Source organism: Andrographis paniculata, unplaced genomic scaffold, assembly GCF_009805555.1.
Source record: "Andrographis paniculata isolate CXL003 unplaced genomic scaffold, ASM980555v1 Contig86END, whole genome shotgun sequence".
Classification (NCBI taxonomy): Eukaryota; Viridiplantae; Streptophyta; class Magnoliopsida; order Lamiales; family Acanthaceae; genus Andrographis; species Andrographis paniculata.
In genome coordinates, this window is record NW_026137624.1 from 2,340,106 (window position 1) to 2,362,752 (window position 22,647).

The window sequence follows — 22,647 nt, forward strand, 5'->3', positions numbered from 1 at the left end:
AATAATAAAAGGATACACAAATTGATAAGCCAAGGGAAATAGATTGGGGCTTGAAAAAATTGCAACTGCTACTCAGGACTTCGGTGTTCGGCCGTCCTCCCTCTCGCCATTGTTTGCCGTAATTCTAGTGTGTCTTGCTACGTTGTCGCTGGCCGCATAGACATCCAAAATAAATGGTGGGTGTGATGGGTGGGTGTGTGGGTTTTGACGAAGGTAATAACACTTCATTTTTACGTAAAATAAAAATAATATTAATAAATTCAACAACCTTTTTGCAGGACTACCTCGTAGAGTGGAAGAATGATCGACATAAAAGGGAGATTCGTGTGCAAATAGATCTTTATCGTAAATCTACAATCAGTTCGCTCAAATATCTTTAAAATAAACACATCCTTAATAATTTTTTTAAAAAATATATATTGAATATAATATTTTTGGATAAATTAAATAGTACCAAATTTTTTAAAATATTATGTAAAAGAAACTTAGAGGCTGTTTGGTTCATGGACTTTTTTGGCGAGATTGAAATTTTACAATAGGATTTATATATGATGAGATTCATTATATTTAGGATTTTGAATCATATCTTATGTTTGGTTAATAAAATATTGTGGGATTTATATTTCTCACATCTTGTTTCTTTTTCGTATGAGTTGAAGGATTTAGATTTTTTATATTCTAAATAACATAATTGTCCTCCTATGAATTTTATTTATTTTGATAAATTAAATCTCTAATTCATTATTAATATAAATTGAAAATATATCAATAATTAATTGTCCGACCTATTTATTTAAAATTGAGTCCAATTATTTGAGTATTAAAATTGATTTCGGGTCATATTCGGGGTAATATAATAATATATCAACTATACATATGAAAAAATAATTTCGAACAATATAACTATATTAAAAATATTTTTTGAGTTTAACGTATTCATTATTTTATTATAATATTTTTCTAATAAAATATATAGTTTTAATATTCGTTGAATCCAGTACATGTGTAATTTTAAATTAAAATTTAAAAATTATAAAAAAAAATAGATTTTTCGGATCCATCCGGTACTCTTACCGGGTATAGTGTCGGTCGGATCTGGTATAATCGGATCCAATTTGAGTCTCGGATCTAACAATATATATTTGAGATGAATATCAGTTCCGACTGAATCCAACTCATTGTCATCCTTATAATTTTATAATTCAAATAAAATTTATAATAAATAATAATTTTAAACAATGAATTTATTAATTTATTTTAAAAAATATTGTACCATAAAAAATAATATAAATTTAATTATATATATAATTCAAATAATAATTACTTTAAAATTATTTAATTTTTTTATATAAATATAATACTCCCTCTGTCCCGCAAGAAGGGTGACGTTTGTTTTTTGCACGTAGATTTTTGAATATTAGTATTATATTGGATTGTAGTAAAAAAGACAAAAATACACATATTAGTACAGTGTAATACAAAAGTAATGACATTTGTATAATATAGTGTAAGTTGAAAGGGTATTTATTGTGTGAAGTAGGTAGTACAATTACTAAATTAGGAAATGGTAACCTTGTTTTGAGACGGATGAAAAAGGAAAGTGGTAACCTTTCAATGGGACGGAGGAAGTACTATTATTTCTTTTATAAGATGATATAAAAGTAAAAATTAAATTTTCAAGAATGAAATTTAAAAGTAACAGGTACCCCATTAGAAAAAAATCTTTTATTTGTAGGATTTTGGACCTCTTTTTCAAATCCCATCATTTTAAATTTCACCATCATTTCTTTAACCAAACATGAATTTCATGGGATTTTAAAATTCAAATCCCATTAAATCCCATTAAATCTTCGAACCAAACAACCCCGTAGGGTGTGTTTATTTGGAAAGGTTTGAGAAAATTGAGTTTGAGTTTTAATTAAATTTAGATTTTAAGATGAGTTTGGATTTTTGCATTTCTTTGGTGTGTAGGTTTGGTTTGAGTTTTGTGGGTTTTAATATTTATTGATTTGATATGTAATAAATACAACGATATAAATTTATATTAGATTAAATTTTTAAAATTAATAATGGTATAATTTGAGTATTAAATTCATATAAATAATAAATATATGTTTATATATTTTTATTTTTTATTATATGAAATTTTATTTTTATAAAATGAAATTTGTATTGTATATATTTTATTAAACTATAGTTATTAAAATAACCAAACAATTTATTAGTTGTTGTTTTGCACAACCGTGCAAAAATCTTTTATGTTTTAAAATTAAAAAATTAAAAAATAAAGACTACCAAAGGCAAAACTTGTCTAAAATAAGATGTTGATATGTCATGAATTTAGTTTGACACTTCCCTGAGTTTTTACGGAGGTCTCGCTGGTATTGGATTGAGATTGTCTGATGTATTCTCTTAATTTAGCTAAATAGACTTAGATATGAAATCTGTAATCTGTAACGCAACCATCCTCAATAAATCTGTTCTTTGTTTCTTTCCGTGGACGTAGCCAATAAATTATTGGTGAACTATGTAAATTTGTATCTTCTTTACGTTTTGTATTTGTTATTCGATCATTAACTCTAATTCGTCACAACAAACTGGTACCAGAGCCTGCTCATTTCGGTCAAAGTTTTGTTTATTTCCGCACTGCTAGGGTTTCGCGAGTCGATCAACAATGTCTGCTTTCAACATAAAGATTAACAAATTTACTAGGAGAAATAGTTTTAGCTTATTGCAAATCAAGATGCGATCTTTGCTTAAGCAACAGGGTTTGTGGGCGCCGCTATCTGGAAAACTGAAAGGTAAAAAATTAGATGAAGAGTGGGATACCACAGAGTAGAAGGCCCATTCGACAATCATGTTGTATTGGTCCGATGATGTAATCATCGAAAATTCCGATCAGGAAATTTTTGTTGGCCTCTAGAAAAAGTTTGAGAGTTTGTGCATGACAAAATCTCTAACCAATAAGTTGTTTTTGAAGCAATGTCTGTTCAGCCTATGAATGCAGGAAGGGAAAGATAATTTGTCTCTGGAATATGTTCGATTTGCCCACCACAATAGAGAAGATCGTCTACAGGCATCTGGTTCGGCCACAAAAAATCAGGCATCAGGGTTGTCTATTACGGGTAAGAGGCATAATAAATCTGGAAAGAAGAAGCCTAACTGTAAAATTTCAAAAGGTCCTAAACCCGAAGACATCTATAATTACTGTAAAGAACCGGGGCACTGGAAGAATGAATGTCCTAAGAAGAAGATGCAACATGAAAAGAAAGCAGGTATCGGTGGTTCTACAGCCGTGGCAGAAATTGATACGAATTCTAAAGAAGATCTAGCTTTGGTTGCTGATGAACAGTCACAACGTAATAATGTGTGGGTTCTAGATTCCAAGGCATCATACCACATTTATCCTAACAGAGACTTTTTTCTCAACCTATGAGCAGATAGATTGAGGCAATGTTTGCATGACCAACAGTGTTGTCTGCAAGGTGATTGAAATTGACTCAATCAAGATACAGACACATGATAGGGTATTCTGCACCTTGAATGAAGTCAGAGATGGGGTGGAGTTATGTATGTTTGTCAAGGTTAAAAGGTGGTTTTGAAGGGTTTGAAACGTGGTAGTTTGTATTTTCTGCGAAGTTCTACCGTGATAGGTTCTGCTTGTGTTGCATCATCTGAGGTTCAGACTAAGGATATGACCAGGCTATAACATATGAGGCTTGGCTATGGGAAAAAGAGGGATGCCGATTCGGTCAAAGCAGAATTTTCTTTTTGGGTATAAAGTGCAGAATCTTGAATTTTGCGAACAATGTATTTTTCAGAAGCTTCATCGTAGCAAGTTTTCAAAACAAGGCGTTCATCAGACCAAGGGGACTCTTGACTAAATTCATATGGATTATTGTGATAGCTTAAGTGCAATTTGTTTAGCCAAGGATCAGGTCCATCACGAGAGGACCAAACATATTGATGTGATGTATCATTTTCTGAGAAATGAGAAGAGAGTAAAGGTGATGAAAGTAGGGACTGTTGATAATCCTGCTGATATGTTCACCAATCTGGTCCCTCATAGCAAGTTCCGATATTTTTTGAACTTGCTAAATGTCATAAGCTGGTAGTTGCTCGAGAGGGGCAAATATGAGGCAGAATGAAAGAGTCTATTTATGTGGCGTTGTAATGATGAATCCGTAAGTGAGATTCAAGTCAAGGTGGAAATTTGTTGATATGTCTTAAATCTAGTTTGTCACTTCACTAAGTTTTCACGGGGGTCTCGCTTGTATTGGGCGGAGCCTGTATGATGTATTATCTTGATTTATTTAAACAGACTTAGAGATATAAAATCTGTAATTTATAACGCAGTCGTCCTCAATAAATTTGTTCTCCGTTTATGTTCGTGGACGTAGCCTACACATTGTTGGTGAACCGCATAAATGTGCCTCTTCTTTATATTTTTTTGTTTATTATTCGATATTAATCTTAATCTGTCGTAACATAAGACTATTGAGTATGTTTGCTGAAGGAGTTTGACACATAAATTACTATGCACAATGACTTCACAATAATTTTGGCCAAAACAAGCTGAAAGAAACGCACCCATAATATTATCAAAATATTTTATATTTTTACTCGGAACGTACGTGAAGAGTAATGACTATGATTTCAATATTATCGAAATAACTAAATAAATAAAAAATATAATATATGTGTACGGGAGACGGTGGGCAGCACCTTGTGACAGGTCCCTTTATTAAATGCCACTCCTTTGTGAGGACGGGGCCCGTCATTAATATCACTATCATTTTCCCAATTATTATTAGTTTATTTCTTTTACAATAAACACACATTCATTTCACATTAAAGAAAACTGAAAATAATACTTGTAGTATTCAAATAAAAACAATCCAATTATTTACATAATAATTTAATTTCATACGTCCTGAATTTTCAAACCTCAGTTAATAGTTTCTTGTTTTTCCCGATAATTGATGTAATAAAGAATCCACTTTGACGACCGGTGGTGATTTAAATTGCTAATTATCCCCTACTTTGACTTTAATTAACCGTCACTTCTCCCTAAATGCAACTTTATGGTTTGGAGGCGTTAAATGCGACTCTTAAAGTGCTTTTCAAGACGAAAAACCCATTTTTATTTTATTTTATTTTATTTTCAATTATTTTTGTTTGTGCGATAAATAATTGGGTTGGGATAAAGCTGAGAATCGGGAAGCAATGACGATCGAAGTTTTCCCTGACAGCCCCAGCCGGATCTCCTTCTCCTACGACCTCTCCCAATCCGACGACGTCGTTCCGGTAGAGGAGCACATCAGAACGACGTCGTCCTCCGCCATTGATTTCGACTTCTGCGTTTTCCGTGAGAGCTTCGATCGCGAATCCTCCACCGCCGATGAGCTCTTCTTCAACGGTCAGATCCTCCCCATCGAGATCAAAAGAAGGCTCTCGCCGCCGCCGCAACCTCAGCCTTCCCCGGCGCCACGGCCTCCTCCTCCGCCGCCTCCTCCACGGCAGCCGACGCCGCCGAAGAATGCGAATGCCGCCGCCGCCGCCGCCGCCGATTCACCGGAAGAGAAGCAGCGATCATTCTGGCGGTTCAAGCGGAGCTCGAGTCTCAACTGCGGCAGCGGCTACGGCCGGACGCTCTGCCCGCTGCCATTGCTGTCGAGGAGCAACTCCACGGGGTCTTCCGCCGCCGCCGCCCGATCAGCGAATAATCCAAAGTTTGGGTTTCTCAAGCCGTCGTCGCAAAAGAAGAGTCCATTCAGCCGGTCGCCGTTGAAGCGGACCGGCCATCGATTTCCGGCGAGTAGCGCCGGCGTGAAATTCAGCCCTGTATTGCACGTGCCGTCGGCGAATCTCTTCGGCCTGGGATCGATCTTCTCCACTGGCACAAGTACCAGCAAGAAGAAGCAATGAAGTGAATGCTAGCTGGGATCAGTATGCTTGGATTTTTAATTTTATTTATTTTCATCATCTCCTGATTTCAAGTAGATTTTGTAAATAACGAGTGCTTAATTTTCAAGAAAAAAGAAATGGTGAATTTACATACCAAAGAATTAATTTTCATATATTAAAAAAAGAAAATCAGACAGCCCATCTGCATAAAGACATCCATGCCAGCAAAGGAAAAAAAGGGATCAGTTTTGCTTTAGGGATTGTCTTCTTCTGCTTTTATTCTGTTATTCGGACATACTGTGTGTGTATATAATAGAGTCAGATTAATTTCCGTTCTTTTTTAATTATTGTGTTCCTGCTATTTTACCCTTTGTTTTTTCTCTCAGAAAATAGCATCAGTAAAAATATTTTACTGCCTAAGTATATAATAGCGTGAGAAAATTTAAAAAGTTTGTTGAGCATTATTGGATGGTTTAAGGAAATCGGGGTTAGCAGTTGCAGGCTGACGTGTCAGACCTAATATATTTATAGTATCTTCATTACATCAAGAGCCGTAGAAATAACACCCCTCGTGGCTTCTAGAACCTTTTACCCGGTGATGAGTAGTGGCTAAATATGATTCCAATCTTTTCCTTTTTTAACCAGATATGTCATAGTGTTTTGGAGAGAAAAATAATCTCTATCGGCATTGTTAACTCATAATCCAGTCCAGTAAAAAAGCAAAGAAACAATTAATCTGTACTCTTTATTTTAATTAGGGTAAACTGTTTTTTAGTCCCGTAACTGGACCGCTTATCATTTTAGTTCTGCAAGTGGAGTCTGTCGCAAACTAATCCCATAAGTGAAAAATTTTCGCTGTTTTAATCCTCCGGTGCCGGAGACGCCGCGTGGCTCGCCGGAGGTGACGTGTCCGCCAAGTGTCCCGCCAGGTCAGCAACACCTGGCGGACACGTCATCTCCAGCGAACCACGCGGGCGTCTCCGGCGCCGGAATACTAAAACAACGAAAATTTTTCACTTATGGGACTAGTTTGCGACATGCTCCACTTACGGGACTAAAATGATAAGTGGGTCCAGTTACGGAATTAGAAAAAACAGTTTACCCTTTTAATTATTTGGTTCATAATTGATCCTCATTTTACATTTTACTATCGATCATCATAGTTTACTTATTATGTACTTTTAAAATATTTTTCAATACTTTTCATATTGTTCTGTATATTTATATAACATCTCACTCTATTTAAATTGTTCACTTGAAATACTTAAATTTACTTTATGCATATTTTAGTTTTTATTTTTAAAAATCGAAACTAAAAAATAGAAAAGAACAGTTAAATGCACATTCTATCGTGTGTGTGCGTATGTGAAGAAGGAAACCACCATCCACGGTTGAAGTGCTTGCATCTTCCCCTGCAGTCTCTGCAATAGATCTACACTCCGTCAACCGACCTTACCTATAATGGCAAGAAAGAATCGACAACCTATTTTGTAACCATTACCAAGGTGAAGTGGAAAGAAATAAGTATATTCCGGATTTGTTTTAATTTTTTTTATGTCTGTTCGAAGTTGTGTGTTCGTTCCAATTTTTGGTAATGTATACCTATGTTTTCATGTGAGTCGTATGTATACAAAAATGACAAAATAACAAAAAAATCCCCCATTTGTTAAACATTTAACTACTGTTGTATTTACTAAAATACCCTAATGACTATTTTTTACCGCAGCTTCTTCTTCCTCATTTTCTTCTTCCGTATACTTTTAAAATTTAATCTTAATTTTTTTTTTATTATTTTAAATTCGCTAAACACAACTAAATTTGAAATCGATTTCAAATTTATAACACAATTAATCGATCGGACATAGAGATGGAGACGGAGACGAGAATGCGCAAGTTATTGCTCACTCTCAATTTCTTCTTCTGTTTTACCAAACACAGGAAGAATTGGGGAAGAAAGAAGAATTGGGGAGAAAAAATAAAGAAGAAAGAAAATTCGGGAAAAAGAAAAAAAGAAAAAGAGAAAAAAACCTGGTTTCCGGCCCCTTCTTCTTCTTTCTTCTTTTTCTCTTCTTCCTTTTTCCTGCTCCAACCGCTTCTGCCAGTCATTTCTCTTTCTTCTTATTTTTTTCATTTCTTCTTTAATTGAAGATGAAGAAGGTGGAGTAAAAGAAGAAAAGAAAGAACCGGTGGGGCTACAGTGAAAATTGAGGAAAAAAAAACAAAAGAAAGAGCTGCGTGTGTGAAGAATAATTTTTGGGAAGAAGATGGAAGAAAGAAGTTAGGAAAAAAAAGGAGAAAAAAAATAAGAGAAGAGAGAGAAATAAATTAAAAAATATATAAATAAGGGTATAACTGTCAAATCTGATAAAATTTAACACCCGTTAGTCAAATTTAGAGAGGGGGAGAGTGTGCAATATTTTGAAAACCACAAATAGGTTTTTGAAAATTAGAACCACAAGCGGTTTTTCGCGAATTCGTAAAACCATATGGGTGTTTTTTGCTATTTTGCCTACAAAAAATGATTGCAAAAGTTATGTGTGATTTGTCAAGAGATGGGAGATGATGTGGCTATCATGACGCAATCAGATGCAATTATAATTCCTATTAGACCTATCATTAGGAGTCGAGCTCGTAAATTTTAGTTGACAATTACAAAATATGCCAAATTTCAAATGGATACCACTGTTGGACTCTACACCGAGGATGAAAACAAGTAAATACATTTTTCTAGAATTAGACCACAAGTCCCAAGGATCATAAAACAAGAGCATTTTTCAAGACATTGGATTTCCCATAAATCACTATCCCTAATTGAAGGGATTTCATGAATCAATATTCCATAATTGAAGGAATTTCATAAATCATGATATTACCAAGAATAGTGAGATTGTCATTAATCATTGGTAAATAATACTAATAAGGTTGATTAAAATCTATAGGATTTATTTCCTTTTAAGATACACTTTATTGTTTTTATTCCACGTGGGTCATCAATAAAAGATCTCATGATTATCATTGTAAGATTTCATTCAATAAAAATATTTTCTAAATTTATTTAATTTCAAGAGTGATTCTTATGCATGATTTGAAGTGTAATATTGAGTTATTTAGTTACATCTTCATATCCCAAAATCGAGTTGCTACAAGTGATTTGAAACAAGTCATGGTCTCTCGAATAGTACAAGAACTATTTTGGCGTACCTTGTATCGTCGGTTTGTTTAGAAGATTGTGAGACATGAGCTTGATATCTCGTGTTGCCTTCCCGACTACCTCTCAATTCAAGAAAGTCCAGGTTACCTTAATTAATATATATATCTATCCGTTCATTCCTTTTGCTACCAAACTCTACCCATTTTTATTGTTACTTGTTCTTGTGGAATCGCATCAATAGGTGATCCATTCTATTGCGGCCCAATTTGATCAATCCAACGAGGGTTTAGATTGGAACATCAACTTTAAGGGAATTGATTGTGTTTAATAAGTAGGCTTTAGAGGATTTGATTGAGAAAAAATTATGGAATAAAAATGTAGAATATATTGAGAATGTATTGTTTTTATTTGATGCTCTTTTCTTGTTTAGAATTTTGAGGTGCGAGATTACTTTAAAAAGTTGACAAATGAAAAAAAAAATAATGAAACAAAAGGGAAGAGTGAATTCTAATGGTGAAGATGAAATGAGTTTGTAAAAGTAATAGGCATGAATGTTTGTGCTAGGAAATTCTAGGTGAGCGAGGGTACGAGATTTCTGAAGGCTATAGTTCACGCAATAACTCTGCAAGCTTGATTCATTCATCTCTAAAGAAGTAGATCTTCAATGGCCAAACTAGGTTAAAAAGTTGAGTGTGTTTTATTTATTCACTTACTGTATGCATGTGTTGTTTGATATTCAACTAGGTAACTTTGGGTGCATTGATTGACTGTGTTCATTCTTTGTTGATCGTTCAAAGGATTTCGAACCAACAACCAATATTTAGGCATCATCTAAAGAAGTGGTTGTCAACATTTATTTCATTGATCTCTAAGAGATTATAGTTTTTCCATATATTAATATGTTACTAGTTTAAAACTTGGCTTTATATGGATCTGATAAATATCCTGCAATAGCATAACCAATTAGTTTGTATTGAAAATCTTTTATGAATAATAACCTGAGACCAACTATTATTTGAAGAAAGCAAACAATTTGTTTAATTATATTCCACAGACATTGAGTAGATGATGAGGTCAATATTGCTAATAAATTTATATCAAATGATTATCAGACCAGGTTTTATTAGCAAGAAACAACAATGCATCTATAGCACTAAGGTCTGACACTTCTGGACCAAATACTTCTTTATTTTCCCCTTTTGGTCCATTTGGATAATTTATTAGATCAAGTACTTTGACGATTATTGAAGTACTTATTGGATGTGATTTACCAATCATAAATTATGTTAATACCCATTTGGAATAATCCAATTCATACATAAGCTTTCTAAGTGCTCAATTTGCAAACAAATGAAATTTTTTATTTTTCTAAAATCTTTGATATCAAGTTGCCGTTTTAAATATTCAAAAGTTTTATGGGGTTCTCAGGGAGTTTTGATTAAGTTAAGCTCATCAATATTCCCCCTTGTTGTAATACCCCGGAGTTAGGCCGGTGCTAGACCATCCAAGAGTGAAGAAAGATTGAGTAGATTGAATAGACTATTCATGTCAACAATGTATATATTTCTTTTCAAGAGTCTTACTGAAAGAACTCTAGAGTTAAGCGTGTTTATCCTAAAATAATTTAATGATTGGTGAGCCCCTAGGAACTCTCCCAGGGTGCGTGTGAGTGAGGATAGAAATATATGTTGGAAGGACTCGCGTTGACATGTAAGACCATTCTACGATCTAGACACACACGGCTCTGCGAGGCTTGGAGGCCGGGGTGTCACAAGTGGTATCAGAGTTGACCTGCGACAGCTCACAGTTGTTGACCTAAATATTGAAGGGCCTAGCATTTGATGGATCATTGGGATGCAATTTGGACGTTACATTCGAAAGTGGAAGATGATGCAATACCCCCGGAGTTAGGCCGATGTTAGGCCAACTCCCGTGTATGGATGAGCTGGTGCTAGACCATCCAAGAGTGAATAGAGATTAAGTAGATTGAATAGACTACTCATATCAACAATGTGCACATTTCTTTTCGGAAGCCTTACTAAAAGAACTATAGAGTTTAGCGTGTTACCCTCGAGTAATTTAAGGATAGAAGCGCACTGGAAGGATTCATGTTTACCTGTGGGTCAATCTATGATCCCGACATGCCCAATTTTGTGTGGCTTGTGGGTCGGTGTGTCACATCTGTACTTTAGAAACTGTGTAGTACACCCCCTGTATTTTCAGAAACCTCGCACACTCCCCTTTTGATCATTTTGACCTTACGGTGTTTGATGCGGATGTACAATCTTCGAGGATTCAAATGCCCAAGGGACCCATCACTCATCAAACTCGTCAGTTTCAAGAATTCATCACTGTGTTGACCTGACAATTTTTCGTAGAGAATCAATTTAAAGATGATGTTTCGAAACCACTTAGCTCTCACCTGACACTACTTCAATTGAACCAACAAGAATCAGAATTGAAATATCAAGAGAATTGCTAATTTTGGAAGATTATAAAGAGAATTACAAAATATGGAGGACTATCAAGAGAATCATCACTTATGGAAGCTTCTAAAAGTTACCTTAATAGAGATTTTCTTTTATTATAAATTTTCATATAGTATAATTCTATATCTAGAACTTTTATTATTATTAGTTTCCTTGTAGTTAGACTTACCTTTTGGTTTGTTTCCTTATTATTTGTTGTCTTTTATTTTCCTCAAGGACCTCTATATAAGGTTCTTGCCTATAATTGTAATGGAAATGTTTTTACATCTTGAATCAAATTTTACATTTATAATTTTCTAGTGTTAGAGAGTGATTTCCTCGCATTTAGAATTTCAAATCGGGTCTTTGGAGTGATTCTATCGGTTCGTAGCTTCCAATCTTTTGCAGTGGGATTGAGCCTATTGTTTGTGTTTTAGTCTATGATTTGATTTTAGGTCCGAAAGTTATTCTCGTGGTTGATTATCATCTATACTAATTTATATTTTATGCACTATCTTTTCTTCTTCATTCTTTTTTCTTTTATCCATATTTTTAATCCATTGGTTCTATTGAATTTTGTGGGTGAAAAATACATTAGGTATAATTATACACGGCCGGGCTGTATCATCTGATAGCAGAGCCTTACACTTAAGTTTTCTATCAATTTGAATCATAACTAGTCAAATTTTGTTCAAAAAAATAAAATATGTGCTAATCAAGAGACAGAAAAAAAAAAAACCATAAAGTTAAAGAAGAAAAAAAGGAAAAAAAAAATGAAAAGCTAAAAGCCATAAAAAAAAGGCAAAAAAAAATGAACAAAAAACTTATTATTAAATCTCAAGATATTTGTTATTTACTTATACTCTCAAATCATCTTTCCTTTTAAACCCAAAAAGAAAAAAAAAAAAAAAAATCTATTCAGATTATTTGTCTTCTACTTCTATTTTCAACTTATATTCCCTTACTTTCACAACTGTTTTGGATTTTTCGGCTATCGTCTTTGGGAGAATCTCATTGATTTTAATTGAGTACTTTTTGTGAGGGGAGAGGTACCATAAGGCGTGTAGTGATACACAAGAGTTCTTGTGAGGTTATTTTTGTTTTTCTTTCTTCTCGTTCTAATGGTAGGGGTTGAAGGATCGAATTCTCAACAAGTTGATGTACAAGGCCTTCTCAATAGCATTCTACAAGAGTTTAAGACTCTTCTCCATTCTCGATTGAAATTAATGAATAATAGGAAGGACCAACTCGAAGAGAATCAATAAAAGTTACAAGAGAGCATCTGACCGTTACCTGAAGCACATAGGCGAAATGACGTTCAATCGCTTTTGAGGCCAAGACGCAACATCAGACCCCTACCCCCACATAACTTTGGTGAACCCGTTGATGAGGAGTTTGAAGGAAATTGGAAACGACCTAGGAATTATAATAACCATAAACCGACGGGATGGAGATGAGGCTATCCACTCAATCAAATTTCAAGTGCCACCGTTCCAAAAAAAAATCCGACCTTTAGCAATTTTGCAATAAGAATGAAGGTTAGAAGTAATCTTTGATGTTCAACAATTAATTGATGAAGAAAAACACTCTGTGTGGCCATAATAGAGTTTTCAGATTATGCCATTGCATGGTAGGACCAACTGAGCATCAACAGTTGATTCGATGCGCCCTAAGCTGCTAACAAACACCCAAAAGAACACCACCCATAGCCAAGATATGTTATGTTTTAAATGCCAATGATGAGGACATTTTGCGAATCAATGTCCAAATAAGCGTACTATGGTTCTTACGACCTTCAGTGAGTACAAATCCGAATTAGAAATTGAAGAGGTCATGAGGCAAATTTCTACGACGAAGAAGCTAGAGAAGCTATACTAGAGTCCAATTAAACATTAGTCACTCTCTGAGCTCCTAGCACCCTTCCAAAGGAGGTTGAAGATACCGAACAACGCAAAAATTTATTCCATGGAAGGTGTAAGATCGCGACTAAAGTATGTAGTCTTATCATTGACGGTGGTAGTTGTACTAATGTCATTAGTGACCTCACAGTGAAAAGAATTAATTTGAGGATGACTTGCACCCGAGGCCTTACAAACTACAATGATTCAATAATTGTGGGTAAATCAACGTCATCAAACAAGTGTTGGTGGGAATTGAGCTACAAGGTTACAACAATGAAATAAAATGCGATATAGTTCCAATGCTAGCATGCCATAGCAATTGGTGTTTCCATAAGCATTGTTTGTCCCCCAGCAAATTCCGCCATTTGCTCATCCTTCTAGCGGGACAACTCCTGTAGCCGGTCCTCCCACCTGCTAACAAACTCATAGTCATCAGTCCTCACTTTCTTCTATGAAATCTGGCCATGGGTCGGCCTTCATCCGAACTTCAAATCCTTGAGCAGTGAGATTGCATTCTTTCCACTCTTCATAACCCTAGGTCATCATAGACAATGGGTACATCTTTTAAGAGTAGTATATTGCCTTCAAATTGTGGACCTCCATCAGCAAACCAACTTCCACTTCAACTTCTTCCACTTTGTCGTCATTCCAGAACATCATCGCCATTCCAGAACATCACTTTCTAATAAAGAGTGGAGGGTACACACTGGGAAGTGTGTATTCAGTCGCATCCCAGGACGGCGGAATAGGTGGGTATCTGAAAAATGCCATCTTGTCCTTCCTACTCCCAACGGTAACGTCCACCACCACAACTCCAACTGCTTAATGAGCATTGCCTTTGAAGTCTGGTGTCCTTATTTCCATTAGGATAAGCTCTTTCCTAGTCTTTCCAACCTTCCTTAATTTTTCTAACATTATCCACTATTTCAAGATGCGTTTGTCGTAATCCAGAAGATCATCATCAGGGTCATCATCGTTATCAATGTGATTAGTCTCGACCTCTTTCCCCTTTTTTCTGCAGTGTGACTTGATAAAGATCGGCTAGGTGTTTGGTTGTTCTGCAGGTATTGGCCCAATGGCCTTCAATGCCACACCGATTACAAATGTTGATTTGTCTCTTTCCTTGTTTAGCCTTTTCGGCTATATCCCCATATTGGGGTTTACTCTGTTTCCTGTTAATGTTAAAACTGCGGTGATTGTAAGGGGTATATCGACCGCATTGACTCTCACGACCGCGACCATATCCACGGCCTCTACCATGTCCTCAGCCTCGTTTAGAAAATATCACGTTCGCTTAATGGAACGGATTGGAACCAGTGGGCCGGGACTAATGATTTTTCATCATTAACTCATTATTTTGTTAAGCTAATAAAAGACATTCAATGAGCTGTGAGTACTTTTGAAAGTTTTTCTCACGATACTGCTGTTCCAGCACAACATTAGAAGCATAGATGGTAGAGAGAGTCTTCTCCAATTTATCATTCTCAGTAACAATTTCTCCGCAGAGTTTCAACTGAGATGTAATCTAATGGATAACAAAGTTGCACTCTGTAACAGTTTTAAAATCCTGCAACCGCAGGTTAAGCCAATCATGTCGAGCTTTCGGGAGAATGATATATTTTAAGTGCCCAAATCTCTCCCTTAATTCATTCCAAAAATCTAGTGGATCTTTCACAGTCAAATATTCGGACTGTAAAGGAATGTCTAGATGGCAACGAATGAAAATAATAGCCTTAGCCCGATCTTAGCTTGTAGCCGTATTTTCACTGGCAATTGTATGAACAAGGCCCATAGAAACCAGATGCATTTCTTCATCCAGGGACCAAGTTAGAAAATTATTGCCGGTGAGAGACAAAGGTTTAAAAGAAAATTTTTCAAGATTTTCCATAGTTTAGAAAATAGATAGTATTAAAATAAAACTTACCAAAAATAAAACTGGCAAGAGCCTTCATGTTAATAACGTGTTAAATAATAAATATATAATATATTGGTAAGTATTAATATGTATAGATATAGGGATGTGAGTATAATATATTATATTATATGTTAGTGGATATATATAATTTATATATGTATATATGTGAATGTATGAATTAAATGATAGATGTATTGTGAGACTGTGAGATTGGATAGTGGGAAGATGTGATCATGAATGAATTTATATATTTATTTCGTACATATTTATAGGCATCAAAAAATTCAAGTAGTGGCATCTAAGAAGCCACGTAGTATCCATCGAACACATACACCGTACTTGCGTATATATTACATGGTGTATAACACTATTACTATTGTTATTACTATGATTATTAGTATACAATTTTATAGATACAAAGAGGGGATTGAAATAGAGAGCAGAGGCACAGCGACTGACGTGAACTGTGTTTTGGAAATTTTTTTGATTTTTTGCAAAAGGATAGATACTATGCAAGTTTGATCCCTAGAGGATATCACACACTTGAAACCTATAAAGCATACCGTTGATGGATTAGATGTTCCAAATAAAATAAAATAAAATAAAATAAAAAATAAATTAGCAATAAACTCAATATTTTCCAATTAAAATAAAGATACTAAGCTTATTCCTCGTAAACGGCGCAAAAATTTGATCAAAGAGTTTTGAGAGATTTAAAAATATCTTTAAGATACAAAAAAAATGATATATGTAAAAAATGAAAATAGTGTCGTGCATGTTCGTGTAGTAACTCTAAAAACTTCATCAAAAATAAAAATCTCGTTAACCGGTGAGTGTCCGGGTCAAAAGGACTGAAAAGATAAATTCGCATAAAAAGTGCAATGAGTTAATGCAATTGAAAGGGCTTAATAGATAAATTCGCAGAAATTAAATCTAATTAAAAAGCAATAAAATGTACGTATCTCGAAGATGATGGAATGAGGCATTTGTGTGTGACTTTTGCATTCCTCAATGGCTAGAATTCCATGGATGAAATGAGCGAGATGATGATGGTGTGCTAGCTGATAATATATATAATTGTTGAACGACTTGGAGGAAGGAATGTGATCGCATTTGCTCGCTTAAGCCCGATTCTCGACTCGATTGGTACTTGACCTTAGGGAAATTACAACGAAGCTTCAGTGACACCCGGCGAAAACATTATTTTCTAGAAAAGCCGTTGTCACCGAACATTTCTGTGACCCGATAGGCAAGCACCTATGTCTAATAAATTATTCTTCCAACCGTTTCGCTAGTGGCACTACCCCTCTGATACATCTCTTTAATCGGGGTTAAATTCGGCTCACAACTAAGAAGGTCGACAAGGCTCCACGTACTTAGTTGCTACAAACCGTCTAATCTTTATTAATGAATACGACGCGATCGTAGGCATGGATAGTTAACCCTACTGTTGCCCTTCTGCAACCTTGTCGAAAGTCTAGTTTGAACTATTCAATTGCGGACATGAAATTTTTGGGTGAAAGTGAGCTGAAGAAATATAATAGGAATTTTACTAGTTAAAACAAATATGAGAAGAAATATCATATTATTAAACTAGATAAAAATATGGGAGAAAAAAAATGGTGAAAATGGAATTTATGGAATGATGAGTTGTGTATGGTTATGTATATAACATACAATGGAGAAGATATTTATTGGGGAAGGAAGCTTCTAGAAGCTTGGTGGTTACGACAACCTATAAATAACTACCTCTAAAAGTAACTATTTATAACTGCTTATAACTTACTAAGGGCACCTTTAACCAAAAAACCCTTTACAAATTTCTTCCACATGCAACGTCAGTTTCTCTCTCCGCCACATCACGAAGAACTCCAATTATATTTTACACCCATATCAAAGAATCTTTTAAAATTCTTATATTTTTCACTTTATTAAAATTTTTATATATTTAAAGAATAAAATTATATATTTTCATCATATATTTTTTATAATATTTAATAAAAATAAATTAGTATTTCTTATCAATAAAAAATTAAATACAAAATAATTTTTATGTATCACACTCATGTAATACTTAAAATTTTAAACTTTATAAATTAAAAATATTAAATAAAAAATTAATTAAGAAAATGTAAATATTTTAAATAAAACAAATTTTCTATAAATATTATTTTTATTATTTATTAAATGATAAAAAAAGGCTATGACCCTAATAAAAAAGGAAGAAACACAGGTGACTGTTTGTCAGGAGCATTTTTCAATTTTTTTTTTTCAAAAAATGCTGACGTGGGGGACGCTTACGGGGAAGCACCCTCGTTGCGGGTGGCCTAATAAGTACCTATCTTCTAAAAGATTCTGCAATAAAAATACGTAAAATAGTAAAAAATTAACTAAATAATGATGCAAGAATTTAATTAGGCAACTGGGAGAGTGCAGTAAATCCTAGGGCGGAGAGAGTCTGGGCAATAAATGGTGCAGCTGAGAGTAAAGCTAGGCAGATTTAATGCAGGTTCGCTGAGTAAATGCACCGCTGACCTAGCGGCAATAAATGCAGCTGCCGCTCCTTTTCCGCACAGCTGCCACTCCATTTCCACACATCCGTCGCTTCGTTCAATTTCATGCTTGGCTTTCCGCTCCATTGGTGTCTGTGTAGCCGCCGCTGGAATTCCATGTTCACTCCTTTCTGTGCTTATAAATGCAGCTGCTGCTCACGGATTCCGTACAGCCGACGCATATTTTTTGCGTTCGCACAAATTTTCGCACAGCCACCGCTTGTTTTTTGCGCTCATTGATGTCTGTGCAGCCGCCGCTTTGCTCACCTCCATGCAAGGATTTCCACTCCGCTAGGTTGCCGCTTCGCTCACCTTCATACAAGGATTTCCGCTCCGCTCACAGGTTCTGTGCAGCCGCTCACTGCTTTCCGCGCAGTCGTCACTGTCGTTGACTTTGACTTCAACATGTTGATTTTTTTGCATTGACCGTTGACTTTTGTTGACTTTCACGCCAACAACATTTTTTCACTCCTGAAACTATTTTTCGCTTTTTAGGTTTGGGCTCTCACACTAATTTTCAAGCATTATTTCACATGCATTAATAATAAACACTTTATATATTTATTTAAATAAATAATACTTACTAAATAATATTAATTTAGCCAAAATTAAATACTTAAATAGAACATAAATAATGTCAAAAATATAATTCAAGAAACACATCAATTAATTTAATTTATACATTAAAATAATTATAAAATATACTTAAAAATTAAGACATTAATATTTCACAAATAATTGCAATAAATATAATTATTAAAATAAATTAATATAAATAATACCAAACCTCGACATAAATACTTAATTAATTAAACAAGTATAAGTTATAAAATATGTCAAAATCAAGAGTTATCATTGACCCTATTAATCACAAAGAAAAAAGCTGCAATTTGTACCAATTATTGTTGCCGTATTCGTCCCGCATTAGGCCATAAAACGGCTCACATGCTCAATGATGGACCTAGAATCCTCCCCTGAGAATAGTGTAAACTCCGGAATCCAGGCATATCTTGGCAGCTGATGTTTCTTCACAACTCAATTTGGAAATATCCACTGATATTGTTGCCTGGCAAGCATCCACAAAGGATCTCCGTAGACTCTGCGTACTGCCTCTTCTAAGGCCTCTAGATACACTGGTAGATTCTTCTGAGCTCCTTTTTGTTGTGCGGGATTTGGTGGAATCCGCTAAGGGTGATCCGCAGCTGGGTGATCCTCCTGTACAAGTGGAAAACCCTGGAATGCATATCCTTCACTTATCGGGTGTAGCGGATTTGCCACTAGAGGTGGAAAATTCTACTAACCCAGTCATCTGGCGGGCAGACTGGGTCATGGTGCTTTCTGGGCAACCGTTGGCGGTGCTCCGATGGGCCAATTGGCATGGATTGGCTTTTTCATGGGAATTTGTTGGGGTGCACTTGGACTAACGCTCCCAGAGACGTGAAGTGGTGATGCATACGGGACTACCGTGGTCGTCACGCTCTACGTAGTTGCTTACCCCCCAGCCTCTTAATATACTGACGGGTTCTGGGCATACAAACCTCAAGGTATTTTGTAGTATGACGGGGGACCATAGGGTGATTGACTCTATTGACTACAGTTTCCCCATGGCCCGGATGGAAACAGCGGTGAAACATTCCCACTTGGGCCGTAGTACTCTTTTGTTGGCTCAACATGCCATCCTACGCCTCAAGCGAGTTCGTTGAGCTGATCGGTGTAGCAAGCGAGAAAACCCCGCTCCTCCTAGAGGCAGCACACTTGCCGATATGCCCACTGCATATCCGTCATGCTGGAGAATGGAAACATATCCATATTGAAGTTGAAAAGAAGTTGAATTTGCTACTTGGTGCGGCTGACAAGATGAGGTTGCATCGGTGGTTTCATTCAGTGGCATTTTTCCTTTCTTAGCTTTCTCATCTCCCAGCTAGGCCATTTTATTCTGGATGGTCGGCTGATTATGTCCGATAAGTATTTAAATAGTGACAGACATTCATCACACGTTATAAAATTAAGTAAAATAAACCTACTTCTGTAATAAAAATAATGTGATATAGATGAAGTAGAGTCGTCTCCTTAGGGAAGCAAAAAGGTTTTATTTTTTGTTGTTTAATATATATATATAATAAAAAATGAGATTTTTGGAAGTTGAAAGTTAAAAAATAAAAATAACAAACTAAAAATCTATGACTAAAAGATAAATTCAATAAATATAAGCTTCCAGTTTAAGAATGAAATTGACAACTTGGATAGTGGATTTGATCATCAATGATATTTAATTTCGTTGGTTTCTAAATAAATTAGTTATAGTTACCAACACACGCCTAATAACCAACTATTCCTTACTTAATCGACAGTCAAGGTACGCCCGTTAATTACTTCCCTAACTAGGTGGTGTAAATTTGATTTTTCTTTCACTTTTTCTTCTAATTACCGCAAATTTGATATTTGTCCTCTACATACAACAAATAAATAATATGCGCAGAAATTAGGTAGAATCCAATCAAAATTAACCAAATATCGCATATAATATAAATATTTAATGCATGTGATTTATAACTATCAAATCTCTTAGCACCTAATTATGCTTGCCTTTAAGCATAGATTCGAAACAAGCCAAAAGAAATCACAGGTGACTCAACATGACATGAGAATCTAATACAACTAAATCAATCGAAAATTCAATGTATCAAGCCAAGTCAACCTCACAGGATAAAACATATGTGCACGTACTTTCTTAAAGAAATAACTGTGTAAATGGCTCGATACTCAAGTAATGCAACAAAAGATTATCACATAGGCTTGAACGAAAATCAAATCTCACTTGCTTAAGATATTCGAATCTAACATAAAGAATCATACGGACTTTTAATATGGGTTGTAACGGGGTTGATGGTTAGGGGTAGGAAAAATGATATACAAAGGCTAAAATATGTCAGAAAATAACACGATAAGTACACGATGCTAGCATATGAAAAGCAGCTCGACATAAACAATAAAACTCTTCCTTTATTCACTACCAAAACTTCAATAAAATAATTATATCAATAATACTTCATCAAGATTTTTTTTTCTTTTTTTAAACTTTTTTTGGCCTTTCTTTTGGCTTTTTTTTTCTTTTTTTTTTTGGCCATTTTTCTTTTTTTTTTCTTTTGCCTTTATATATATATATATCTATATATATACTTTCACTATTCATTTCCATTTTCTCCATATTATGACATATTCATACCCAATTTTTGTTTTTAACTAGTGCCTAATAATAAATAAAGTGTATTACAATATGAATTTAAAGTAATTATTTTTAACATATGATTAAAATAAGAGAAGGCTAAATTTCAAAAGAAGGGTCTAAGACTAAAAAGGCGGGGTGAAATATATTATGTTGGATGATAAAAAAAGGCTTAATGCCCCTATTATTTTCTAAACGTAAGACTCGATAGTTGCAAGTTCAACATGCATAATTACTCAAGTTCTAGGTCATATAATTGAGTACTACAAATCATTCAAGATTCCAAAAGCTTGAGTACTGTATAATTTGTTTTTTTAATGTAAATTTTTCGAGTATAGACTCAAATTCTCACATGGTTCAAATGTCAACCTGGCTCAACATATTTCAAATCCAATATCATCAATCATGCCAAACTAACCAATCATATAAAACCTGACTCACTTCAGACAAATCTAAAATACATGCAAAAAGATAGCAAATCAGACATAAAAAAGTAGCACAGGAAAAAAAAACTGCCCCAATATGTTGCATAACTCTCTCCCCACACCTAAAGTATACATTGTCGTCAATGTAAAAAGAAGTAAAATAAGAGAGAAACTTTCCTAAATCCATAAAGGGTGTGCAATGAGACCAATATGTTGTGTTGCTTCCTTGCACCTTTGGATTTAGACGTGCATCATATTAAGACAAGCTTTGAAAATTTCCTATGAATGCTGCAAAAACAAACTAGCCAAGCGCAACAACTATCCTAGGAAAACAGTAATGTGGGTGAAAGTAGAACAATAATGTCCAAAACCTTTCAATATACAATCAAGAAGTCCAAGTATCATGCGCACAAAATTCACCTAAAACTTTCAACGCATTAAAGTAGACAACAATTTAAAACAGAAAATGAGCAATTGCAGTAATCATAACACTAATAATCAAAATTCGGCCAAGATAATTCAATTTTAATTCAACCATGACAAAAATTGCTAAATCAAAACAAGATATCTGTGCGAAGAAATGATGATCAAATCAAGCAAGCACTAAGCAATCCAAAATCACTTAATAAGCTAAGAGTCGTGCACAAAATTAGTGAAACAATCTGCAAAGAAACCATCATAGAAAACATATATAGGCCTGACATCAATTTTCAATTAAAAATAGAACATCCAAAGAATAAAACTAGGATCATGGGCTAACAAGGATCAGGAAATAATCCAAGATTTCTGCACTAAAACATCACAAAACACCTAAATGCAGGCACTCGGATTCAAACTCAATTTTAAATTTCCAATCGCACAGCCTCAACAATTTCATCTCCAAAAATTGAAAGAAGAAAAACAAAAGAGATGGAGAAATATACCCAATTGGAGGATTAAGGATAGGCACTTGGAACAGGGCTGTTCACGGCGGCTGGAGCTCGTCGGAGGAGGCGCACAGCGGCTGTTCGGGAAGTGGAGGTCTGGGTTTTTTTTTTAAATAAATGTCCCAAGTCAAAATTGCTTTTAAAAAATAAGAGAAAGTAGTTCTGAAAATTACTTA

General features: G+C 34.8%; 1 protein-coding gene and 1 long non-coding RNA gene across 2 annotated transcripts; one reads left to right on the plus strand and one right to left on the minus strand.

Moving 5' to 3' along the window:
• Positions 1-5,226: 5,226 nt before the first annotated feature.
• On the plus strand, positions 5,227-5,928 carry LOC127242018 (uncharacterized). Its single transcript, XM_051261351.1, has one exon. It carries the CDS (start codon positions 5,227-5,229, stop codon positions 5,926-5,928), a length of 702 nt encoding a protein of 233 aa, XP_051117308.1.
• Positions 5,929-7,246: 1,318 nt separating this feature from the next.
• LOC127242269 (uncharacterized) lies at positions 7,247-22,566 on the minus strand. Its single transcript, XR_007836758.1, has 3 exons — positions 22,469-22,566; positions 11,175-11,419; positions 7,247-7,363 (listed from the first exon to the last, which is right to left on the minus strand). It is a non-coding gene; the product is annotated as an uncharacterized LOC127242269 (long non-coding RNA).
• Positions 22,567-22,647: the final 81 nt, after the last annotated feature.